Here is an 11,954-nt window from a genome sequence, read left to right as displayed (position 1 = left end):
TTGGACGCTCGCAATGCCACATGCAGAATTGAGTCATGAAAATGCAGCATCATCCGATCATGTAGCCCTATTACTCAGGTTGAGCAATGTGCATGCATGCACCAGTAGGCCCAAGAGCTTTAAATACGAGGTGATGTGGGAATCCCATGATGAGCTAGCAAACACAATCGCTGAAAGTTGGGGTAAGGGACAGGGAAACACTGTTCAGGGGATTAAACAAAAGCTGGATTCACTGTCATCCGATCTGTCTGCATGGGATCGGAATGTATTTGGGAATGTGAGACGTGAGATTCGATGCTTGCAGCAGCAACTTTCCATCATGCGCGCTGACCCTGGTCGGAAAGAACCTACGCATGCAGAGATCAAGATATGTGATAGGCTGGTAGAACTTTTTCACAGAGAAGAGATTTTATGGCGTTAGAGGGCGCGTGTTGAGTGGCTCGTTCACGGTGATAAGAATACTTATTTCTTTCATTTACGAGCAAGCAGACGTAGACGGAAAAATCAAATTAAGTCATTGCAACTACCAGATGGGAGAGTTACAGAGGAGATTTCAGAGATGGAGGCGCATGCTACAGAATTGTATAGTAACTTATACACGTCAGAAGGAGTGCATGACATGAACCGAGTCCTGGACGTGGTGCCGAGAAAAGTAACTCCGGAGATGAATCAGATATTAGAAGCGGCATATACCCAAGAGGAGGTAAAGGTAGCACTCTTCCAGATGTTCCCGACAAAAGCGCCAGGTCCTGATGGATTTCCTGCCCATTTTTTTCAACGTCACTGGGACGTGTGTGGCTCTGAGGTCACAAATACTGTCCTTCGTATAATCAATGAGACAGAATCAGCGGAGTGCATTAATAGTACAATTCTTGTCTTAATACCTAAGGTAAAGAATCCCACGTCTTTGACACAGTTCAGGCCTATTTCACTTTGCAATGTTCTTTACAAGATAGCCTCCAAGGTCATATCAAACAGGCCGAAGCTAGTACTTCCTGACATTATCTCAGAAGAGCAATCGGCATTTGTTCCAGGCAGGCTTATTACTGATAACATCATCGCAGCTTATGAATGTCTCCATTTTATGAAGAGAAATAAAGCAAAGAAAAATAGACATTGTGCTTTAAAACTGGACATGATGAAGGCTTACGATAGAGTTGAATGGGACTATTTCGAGAAGATGATGCTAAAACTAGGCTTCACAGAGAGATGGGTGAATATAGTGATGAGCATGGTAAGATCTGTCAAGTTTTCTGTTTTGTTCAACGGTAAGAATCTACAGGAGTTCATACCTACTCGTGGGATTCGACAGGGAGACCCGATTTCCCCTTACCTATTCTTGATTGCAGCAGAGGGCCTTTCGTGCCTTTTAAAATCCATTGATGAGTCATCCAACATAGGTGGGATACAGGTGGCACCTTCGGCGCCACCAGTCAATCACCTATTATTCGCTGATGACAGCCTGCTGTTTTTTAAGGCTAGTGCAAAAGGGGCTAATGAGGTAAACCAGTTGCTGAACACATATTGTCAGGCTTCGGGCCAAAGGATCAACCATGGCAAATCATCGATATTTTTCAGCAAAAAATGTCCGGAAAGCATAAGGCATGAGGTTAAAGTATTACTGCAGGTTCCAAATGAGACCTTGAGTGCTAAATATTTGGAAATGCCTTCTGAAGTGGGGGGCTCCAAAAATGGTGCTTTTAAGTACCTGAAGGATTATCTGTGGAGTAAAGTCCAAGGATGGATAGAGAAAACAATGTCTTCAGCAGGGAAGGAGGTGCTAGTCAAATCAGTGGCCCAAGCAGTTCCAGTTTTTTCCATGTCTTGCTTTAAGTTGCCTAGGGGATTGTGTGAGCACTTGAATATGCTAATACGGAAGTTCTGGTGGGGAAGTAAAGATGGCAAAAGGAAACCTAATTGGGTCTCATGGGAGGCAATGACACAACCTAAGAGCATGGGAGGATTGGGTTTTAAAGATTTTGAATTGTTTAACTTGGCTTTGTTGGCAAAGCAAGCATGGAGAATATTACAGAGTCCAGAAGCTCTTAGTGCTCGAATCCTTAAAAATGTTTACTTCCCAGACACTTCTATTTTGCTCGCTGAGTTGGGCAATCATCCAAGTCAAATATGGAGAGCCATAGTTGAGGGCCGGGATATATTAAAGCAAGGTTTGATTCGAACCATTGGTAATGGAAGCTCTACCAACATATGGTCGGACAACTGGATCCCTAGAAAGGAGATGATGAGGCCTTTTGGAGCAAGAGTAAATAACCCCCCAGAATTGGTATCCGAATTGATTGACTCAACTTCGGCGGCTTGGGATCTGGCTAAGTTGGCAGAAATCTGCTTGCCGATTGACATACACACAATATTACAAATACCTATCTGTACTAGCAATACTCCAGATACTTGGCGCTGGTTTTATGAGAAAAATGGGTGCTTTTCTGTCAGATCTGCTTATAGGATGATGATTGACACCAAACTGCGAAGAGAAGCCTGGCTTGATGGTTCTTCTGGTTCGTCAAGCACCGATGGCGAGGCATTATGATGGAAGGTACTTTGGAAAACCCAAGTCCCCGGTAAAATTCGAATGTTTTTATGGAGACTTGCAAAACAATCATTCCTTGCAGAAGATGTCCGCGCACACAGGGGGATGGCCTCGTCCAGAGCATGTGGGTTGTGTGGCGCGCAGGACTCCTGGCGCCATTCCATGTTGGAATGTTCGATGTCTCGATGCGTTTGGGCTTTGGTTGATGGAGAGCTGGCGGAGCATCTTTGTGCAACGACGGAGCCAAATGCAAAGCAATGGTTGTTCACTATGATCGACACATTGTCACATGACGCGTTTATCCCACTCACAGTCACACTCTGGGCATTGTGGTGGGCGAGAAGAAAGGCAGTACATGATCAAATTTTCCAAAGTCCGTCCGCAACTCACCAGTTCATCACTCGGTTCATTAGTGAGCTGGAGCTCCTACCAACATCAGGGAAGAAGCACGCGGCAGGTCTGAAACCAGCTGTAGTTAGACCCAAAGCACCTCCTGTAGGGTATGCAAAGATCCATGTGGATGCTGCAGTCTCAAAAGTTCATGCAAGGGGAGCAGCAGCTGCAGTTTGTCGAGACGAAACAGGAAATTTTCTGGGAAGTTCAGCCCTGGTGCTCAAGGGAATAACAGATGTAGCGACCCTGGAAGTTCTAGCTTGCAGAGAGGGTTTAGCTTTGGCAGAAGATCTCTTGCTCTAGGATTTTATCATCGCTTGTGACTCAAAACAGGTAGTCACTGATATTGAGAAGGCAAGCAAAGGGAGTTATGGGGCCATCATCCACGAAATCAAGGCTAGAACGCGTAATTTTAATTGTAATTTTATCTTCGAAGGTAGAGCAGCAAATCATGATGCTGATAGATTAGCCAAATACTCGCATTCCTTGGTTCAGGGAAGACATGTCTGGATGTCAATACCACATGATCCATTTTGTATTCCACAAGTTGTGGACTATGAGCAATAAAGTTTTGTTATACCCCTAAAAAAAAGCTACTGTCTGGCACCAAACGAGACATAACCGTGCGAGCTCCTAAGTGGCGCCTTAAGTTCCATATGGAGAAACTGGCGCCCACATGCACCACCTTGGCAGGCCAGCTCATTAAACCATCGCTCCCATGCTCGCTCCAGCTTCATTCGCTCGATCAACTCGCTTGCTTGCAATTTGTTTGGCTGCGGTGCCCTACTGGTTCAAGAAAAAAAGGCCTCCATTCTTTTGCGATTTGAGTATGTTGGTGATATAAAAAAATCATAGATTTATTAAATGTTCAGCGGTTTTGAAAAGTTAACGAAATTTTAAAATATATCACACAAAATAAAAAAAATCATGATATTATGAAAAAAGTTCAACGATTTTTTACAAGTTCGACAATTTGAAACAAGTTCATCGAATTTGAAAAAAATCATTAATTTTCAAAATAGTTAATTGAATTTGATAGAAAAAGTTCATCAATTTGAAAAATTTGATCAATTTTATTTTTTTATAAAATTATTCACGAATTTGAAAGAAAATTACCTGTTCAAAAAAAGTTCAGCGAATTTGAAAAATCATCAAGTTGATTTTTTTATTGATTTTAGAAAAAAGTCCATTGATTTTGAAAACAAATTCATTGCTTTTCAAAAATATTCACGACCTTGAAGAAAGTTCGGGCATTTACCAAAAGAGCAAGAAACACAAAGTGAAAAAAGGAAAAATAAAAAAACCCGTTTCAAAAAAAGGAAAACCGGTTTGGGGATAAAGAATAAAAGACAGAAAAGAAGTATGTAGGCACAAGTGTCGGACTGTCCTAGTGTGTGGTGCACTGCTCTCTGAACCTGGAGCTCCCAAGTTCAAACCTCGCCGCGCACACCCTTTGATGCTGCAGTTTGAAAAAAGAGAGGAGAAAACGGCCCCGCACATCGCGGTGGGGTGTGTGCACTCGTATGCGAAAAGTGAAGAAACGGGCGCATAAGGATAAGGTGTCATTTAGGATTTGCCCATAACCGTGCCCCTCCAATTCTAGTCGTTTTTGCGCACCATGGGCAAGCTACTTGGGCTCACTAGTAATAAAATAGCACTGTTCCTCCACATGTAATGGACCTTTCTGCTAGAGTTATATGCAATTTTCTTGACAATCCATCCTGGAGGTTTCGCCTTTTTTTTATTTCTCTTCCCTTTTATGTTTTTCTCTACATGTTTTTCATTTTCTGGACATCCTTTGATTTTCCTTTGAATTTTAGAATATTTTTCTGTCCGTATTTTGGCGTTCTTTTCCTATTTTTTTTCTTTGCGAAATTATTAACATTTTTTCAAATACCTTATTTTATATAGTGGGAATATTTTAAAATACATTATTTACATTCTTGAATATTTTATAAAATCATGAATAATTTTAAATTTATTAACCTTTTCATTCAAATTCATGAAGTTTTTTCTATTCTGGACACTTTTAAATTCGCCATTATTTTAAAAACATGAAGACCATTTACATGTTTGAAAATTTATTCAAGTACATGTTAAAAAAAATTAAACACACGTTGAACGGTTTTTTGAATGGTAAAAAGAATATTTGTTTAGGTACATTTTTTAATTATTTTAGTAATTTTTTAATAAAATTCGCGAACATATTTGAAATACGTAAACTGTTTTGAAATGTCAAGAGTAGTTTTTGAATGGTACAAGACATTTTCTCAAAATAGCACAATAATTTTTCACGATATAAACATTTTGAGAAAAATGTTATGAAAGTATTTTAAAACGCATGAGCATTTTTTATAAATGTCAAAAAGATTTTTTCAATGGTCTGAAACATTTTTTTCTAAATTAATTTGTATGTTTTAAATTGTACTAACCTTTTTAAAATGTCAGGAATATATTTACTAAATGTACGGATACTTTTTAAATGTGACAAACATTTATTGGCTACTATGAACATTTTGAAAAAAATTGCACATAGTTTATTTTAACACCACATGATGACTTTTTAGACACGTTATGGGTATCTTTTAAAATGTGAAATATTTCAAGTCATTTTTTTAATAAAAGTCATATGGAAAAGAAATAATAAATAAAAATAACTGAACATGACATAATACGTAAAATGGTCATCTAGCTCTCCTCGACCGAATTCTGCCCTACCTCCAGTCAATCCCCTTTGCAATTCTTCTTTTTTCTCCCCCCCTTCCCCGGTGAGTTGTTACTCCCCGAGAGTCTCTCCTCTCTCTCTCCCCTCGTGCACTGCTGCGAGGGCAACAACCGCCATGGCTGGAGGGCGACAGGTGATAATGGCAATGGCAAAGGTACTGCAAGCCGCCACTACTCACGTGAGCTGCTACAAGCTCCGTGCCAGTGCTGCGAGGCGGCGCTTTTTCGTGCTGCCAGAGGGCTGCAAGGCAACCACAATGCCATCCGAGTTGCAATGGGGGACCATAATGTTGCCCATGTAGCGATGAGAGACCGCAACATCATCCGTGTTGCAATGGCCGACCGCAATGTCGTCCATGTTGCAATGATAATGATGTGATATGATCCAGTTGCTCCAAACACGAGACCGAACAGTTGTCTACCTGCATGATCTTTGCAAAATATCAGCCGGCCAACGTATAGCGCGGTCCTCATGTTAAAGTGATGTTACTGTCGGTGAAAAAGACACTTCCTTTTTTCATTTCATAACAGATGGACAAACATACAATGTTTGGTACAGCTTAAAAGACATAGATCAACCGAACCCACGAACTTGTCTAGTTAAACTTTTAATTGATTCTGACCCATGGGATTGCCCCATTTTTAACTACAAATGTATCTTAGATAATTTATGACCACAGTTTTTTTAGGGTTATATAACTGTATTACTTTTCCTTGTTATTCAGGCGATGAACTGATGAATTTATCAGAAGGTTCTCCATGTGGACTCGTGCATTTCCAGCTGCGGCGGCTGCTCGCACTCCATGTCCACCTTCGCCATGGCGTTCCCGAACAAGGCGTCACCGCCGACGTCTCTCGGCAGCTGGCTGCACCCGGCGAACGGCGCCAGCGCCTTCTGCATGGCGGGGTTCGCAGAGAAAACGGTGCCGAGCAACCTCGGCGCCGCCGCAGCCGCCCATGGGAGCATGGCGGCCGCGCCCTGGTTTGCCGCCGCCAGCCAGTTCATGTACGCGCCCATGTCGATCCGGTGGCCGAAGTTGTCGCCGGAAGCGTTCGCACCGGCCGGGGCGAAACCGCCGAGCATGGAGGAGACGTCGATCTCCCCGAGCTCGCCGAGGGAGGCGTGGGCTTCGTTGCATGGGGAGTCCATCTCGGGGCTGTCGTGTGGGTGCCTCATCTTCACTATCTGGCTCTTCTTGAACACCCTGCACACCACCCATTCCTCCTTCGAAAACCAAAGACAAAGGAACATTTCACACAACCATATCAGTAACAATCTAGTTCAAACTTAGAATATTTGTTGCAACATTTTCTATAACAAGTTGCAGTTACTTGGCCTAATTAAGAGATGTTTGTATGTATACCTTGTTGGGTTTGTATGGGAACTTGTTCTGGATCCTGTACTCGTGCATGACCCAGCTGGTCTTCTCGCCCTTAGGAGCCCTACCTCCATAGAAGACTAGGGTTTTCTTCATGCCGACGAGCCTGCCGCCGTGGAAGATCTCCTTGTCCTTGCCGGTGGTCTTCCAGTAGCCGGATTCGGTGGCGCGGTTCGTGCGGATGCCGGTCGGGTATTTCCGGTCGCGCATGCTGAAGAAGTACCACTCTTTCTCCCCCATGCTAGCTTTGCCTGCAGACGTACATCCATCAATAATTTTTAGTGCACGTACATCCATCAATTGCCAACCAATGTACGTAGGTCGTATGGGCCGGTGTATGCCAACTTGACATTGACAACGACGACGACTAAGTTTTAGTACGCCTAAGTAACTACCATGTAAATCTAGAGTAGTGCGTACATAATAGTGACGGCTTGAATATGTGCATGTTATCAACTAGGTCAAGGCATTAGAAGTCTCACCAAATCGACAAAAAAAGAGGGAGGCCACAAGTAAACAAGATGGTTGAAAAGCAATTGACACTAGTTCCGGTTTAATTTGCACACAAGAGTGAATGGCCAAAAAACAAAATCCAGGAACGAGCACAAAAATATATACGTGGTTAATTGGCGGATTGCACAAATTCAAATCAAGTTTCTTTCCCTTAGGCTTTGTTCGGTTAATCCCAACCCCAGGTGGATTGAAGGAGATTTGCAGGGATTTTGGCTTGCAGGGGATTAATTCCCCCTCAATCCCCTTCAAATCCACCTCAACCGAACAAGCCCTTATGGTACGAGTGAATGTGCAACGGGAAGGATTAGCTGGAACTGGAACTAAGCACTTACTTGGAAGGTCCCATGGCTCGCACTTGTTGAGATCGACGTCGGCGATGGCGCGGGTGGCGAAGGAGAAGTCGGAGACCTTGCGGCTGAGGTAGTAAGTGATGAGCTCCTCGTCCGTCGGGTGGAACCGGAACCCCGGGGGAAGGCCCTCCTCCATCATGACCTTGGACTCCGGCGACACCCGCTGGCTCTCCGCCGGCCGACTGCACAGTACACAGTCCAGCAGCAGGAGCAGCTCAGCTCAGCTCAGCAGGCAGCACAACGATCCATGGCAGAAGGAGAGACCGCGTGCTTATATACATCATCAACGAGGGCGCACATGTGTACGTGAAGACAAGAAAATGGAGTAATTAAAGTCACTCTTGTTGCGCATACTTCTAGAGCCCTGTTCGAGGTCTCAACAACCACGGCTAGGAAAGGTACGGGGAGGATTATTGGCGACGGCGACAGGCGCGTATCCGGCGAAAAGGTCGGAGGAGGGAAGATCCACCCGTCGATTGCACGCGTGGGGGCTGCATGCATGGGTCTCTGTACGTGGGTGTCTCGTGTTTTCCGGCCAACTCCAACCACTCCCCACCCACCGGAGCTAGCCACTTCTCCGGCGAAACGGCGACACGGCCAGCCCTGTAGCCAGCTAGGCACGGCGACGTGACAGGAATAACTAGAGTTTCTTAGTGGCAACGAATTACGACACTGTACTTTGAGTTGCTGAGACGATTGGCACGCAATCAGAAAGACGATTGTCGTCGGCGCTACACGTATGTGTGATCGGCTTGCACCCTCGCACGTGTGAAAGTGACTGGCGGTGAATCAAGATGCGTTATATATATCGTATGTCTAGATTGGTGGTTGCGGTGCAAGAGGGTGGTCGTGGGGAATATATTCTTCATCGATCATGCAGGTTTGATTATGCCCTCCCGACCGGTTGGTTAATCTCCGGAGCCGATCCGATTAACAATGTCAAAAGATGCAACAAAGTGGAATCAAGGTAAGAGAATGGAGGAAATGTGACATGCTAAAATTTCCCATCGAGTAGGAGTATACTTTTGGGACCAATTGTCATTTTGCCCTCGCGGTCTAGGGACTAGGGAGTTATCTTTCATTTTGAAGAAAAACCTTTGTATAAAAGATCCCTAGGCAAAAGAGAAATATAAGTGAGTCATTTCCGAAAATTTTAAAATAAGTCATTCTGAAAATTTATAATTAAGTACCTGGAATTTCCAACGGTTATATAAGAACACACACCATTTCTAAGCTTTAAACTAGGAACTTTGCTTTGGTACACCCCCCTTAAAAAAATTTACAAATTTCAACGCAGATTAAATGTGGAGATTAGAAGGTGCCCCTCCAGTCAAAAAGGATAACATGGTCTTTTGTATTAAAATCAATCTATTCAATACATTTGATCTGAAGGCTAATATGGCGATAGCCTTTTTAATTGGTTCTTTACGATAACAATTTGGGAATAAGCAAAGAAAAAGATATATGCATTTTTTGCATTTATTATTTTAACAGTGTGACTTCTCTTCCACTGCCTTGCAAAAGGTTTTGTGAAAAAAGTTGTAACCCTATGCTTTTGGCTTCGTGCTGAACTTTTCAGCATTTTGATGAAGAAATGAGAAATATTCAGGTGGGGCGCCTTCCCCTCCCCCTTGGCTTCCTTAAAAGAAATTATTTTTAACAGTCATTTACTACTACCTTCGTTCTGGTTTATTAGTCGCCCTCGTATTTAGAATCATATTTTGACCATGACTATAACTAACAAAATACAAATTATATCTAATAAAACAGTATCATGAGAAACTATGTTCAAATACGAATCTAACAACATATTTTATTGTGACATGCATTAATATTTGATAGTTAAATTTATGATCAAATTTTAGCATAAAATACGAATATGACCAATAAACAAAGTAGTACTCGTCTAGAGCTTTGATATAGTTGTTGGATGTGTGGCTGTCTGCTCGATGCACGGTCATGGCCGCCATGCAGCCTGAACCTTTGGCCGTGTTGTCCTTGTAGCTCGGTTAGTGGCGGAGTGCGATTAACTCGTGCTGCATGGTGGAGCCCAGTGCCGTGAGCAGGAGCTCTCCACGATGGGGAGTGATTGCTCTAGCGAGCATGACTGCGCGCCCAAGGAGCGAAAAATGGTGTTAGTGCATTTTTTTGGTGGAAATATGGTTGGTTTGGTCAGACTTCTCTACTATCTAAAAGAAACGCAAGGTTCCGTTTCCCATCTTACGTCGCTCGGCATCGTCGTCCCTCGTCGCTCGTCCCGCGCAGCCGCACATGTGCCAAGCCCCACAAAGCCCACATCTCTCACGTCACACAACAAACACACTATGTAGGGTTCCAACCCCACCCGCCCCTCTGGTCCTCGGCCGCCGATCGCCATCCTCGGCACCACCTCGCGATCGCGCTCGCCCACGCGTGCTCCTCCACCGATCGCTGCAGCCCGCCGCCCCGACGACCTCATCTGCGGCCCTCCCGGACGCGGACCAAGGACTCAACTGCGCAGCCGCAATGGACCCTCACATCGTCCAGATTCGAGCACCTTCGGCGCCACCTTCACATGTCTCCGGCACCTCCACGAGAACTACTGGTTCCGCCTGCTGGGTCATGTCCCCGCCGTGGGTGTCGTTCTCCATGTTGTCCCGGTTTGGTCGGCCGCATGGGAAGAGGAAGAGGAAGGAGAGGGCAACACAGCCCAAACTCACAGCGGACCGCCCCTCCAATGACGACGTGGGCTTCTACCTCCCCCTTATTTGTTCTTAGCGTGATTTCATTCTTCAGCATCTGAAGTAGTAGACCATTTAATTAATTGTTGCCGATAGGCTAGCTCATATGTTCTGATCAAAAGTGGTTTCACATGTTTGTTCATTGATTGGGAAATGATATTGTTTTTTCATGAAGCATCACAAGAAGGTTGATTCTTCTCCGTATGTTCAAATCAATTGTTGATTGATTAGCCAAGGTTGATTTGGGTCGTCCATGTCTGCAAGTGTTCAATTGCAACCTTAAAACCAGTCACAAAGTTGATTTGGTCCATGTACTGACTTAATATTTTTTTCAGGTTTAGGTTATTGAGATTGTACATCAATATGATATTTCTATACATGTTGATTTGTTCAGTTGTTTACAAGTATAAGAGGTGCAGAGCACAGGATTTGGAGGTACGGAGTTTATGATACAGTGACGTATTTTGTTTTGGTACTGAACATCGAATTGTGTCTTTTCTATTTATGAACTCTTTGGATATGTTCTTTACTGGGCGGATCCGTGCACTGCCGAGACCTCAGTCTATCCACTGTAGGTCATGCCTTTTGACAGTTGTTGATATATTTTTCTCCATGCCCGTTTTGTTGATCAAATTTCTGATTTTATATTTAGGTATGAGTATTTTATGAACTTACTCTTCTCCATGGCGCGTCCATGAGGTCAGAAATTTCATGCTCCAAATGTGTTTGGCGAGCAGAAGGTTATTTGGTGATTGCTTTTGTCAACTGCCGGTTATGAGATTTGTGTGCATCATGGTTTGTCGATTCACGTAGTGCAGGTAGTAGCCATTTATTACAGAACATGCTTCGCGATGGAAGAGAAAGTAATTTGTATGTGTGTATTATTTTTATTCCCGCGTAAAAGGTTTAGCTGTAAACAACAATTTTTTCAAGGCGGGATACCATAAAGTGGATGGTTATTCATTTACTTTTTAATTCAGTTTAGAGAGCAATGTTAGGTGTCATACTTCACCGCCGACCATGACAGTCCTCCCACCGCTCCCTCCCGGGCACCACACCGAGGCACACGCCGAGGCAACCTCCACCGCTGTCGAGGGGCACGCATGTGTCAGAGGCACTTGGGAATCTGAGGCGTGAGACATGAGAGGCGGTTCGGGGCCTCCAGACATCCACCGGGGTTGACTAGATGATAGGTGATGACTGGAAGACGAGGTGTTGATGGAGGACCTGGTGAATCATGAAGCGGATTGACGAGTTCACTGACGCGCAGGTATGACTGCTTTACGCATTTTCAGAGGTTTGATGCACGGGCTGCAATGGTTTAATA

The 11,954-nt window shown here is 44.0% G+C and overlaps 1 protein-coding gene across 1 annotated transcript; it reads right to left on the bottom strand.

Moving 5' to 3' along the window:
- Nucleotides 1–6,172: 6,172 nt before the first annotated feature.
- On the bottom strand, nucleotides 6,173–8,132 carry LOC119289116 (protein CUP-SHAPED COTYLEDON 2-like). The gene is made up of 3 exons (XM_037568532.1): nucleotides 7,890–8,132; nucleotides 7,030–7,295; nucleotides 6,173–6,890 (listed from the first exon to the last, which is right to left on the bottom strand). The coding sequence occupies exons 1-3, from the start codon at nucleotides 8,044–8,046 to the stop codon at nucleotides 6,411–6,413; spliced, it is 903 nt and encodes a 300-aa protein (XP_037424429.1). The 5' UTR covers nucleotides 8,047–8,132; the 3' UTR covers nucleotides 6,173–6,410.
- Between the last annotated feature and the right edge of the window lie 3,822 nt (nucleotides 8,133–11,954).

The sequence above is a fragment of the Triticum dicoccoides genome, chromosome 4A, assembly GCF_002162155.2.
Source record: "Triticum dicoccoides isolate Atlit2015 ecotype Zavitan chromosome 4A, WEW_v2.0, whole genome shotgun sequence".
Lineage (NCBI taxonomy): Eukaryota > Viridiplantae > Streptophyta > Magnoliopsida > Poales > Poaceae > Triticum > Triticum dicoccoides.
Note: the sequence above shows the minus strand (reverse complement) of the source record. Positions and strands in the feature narration are given on the sequence as shown.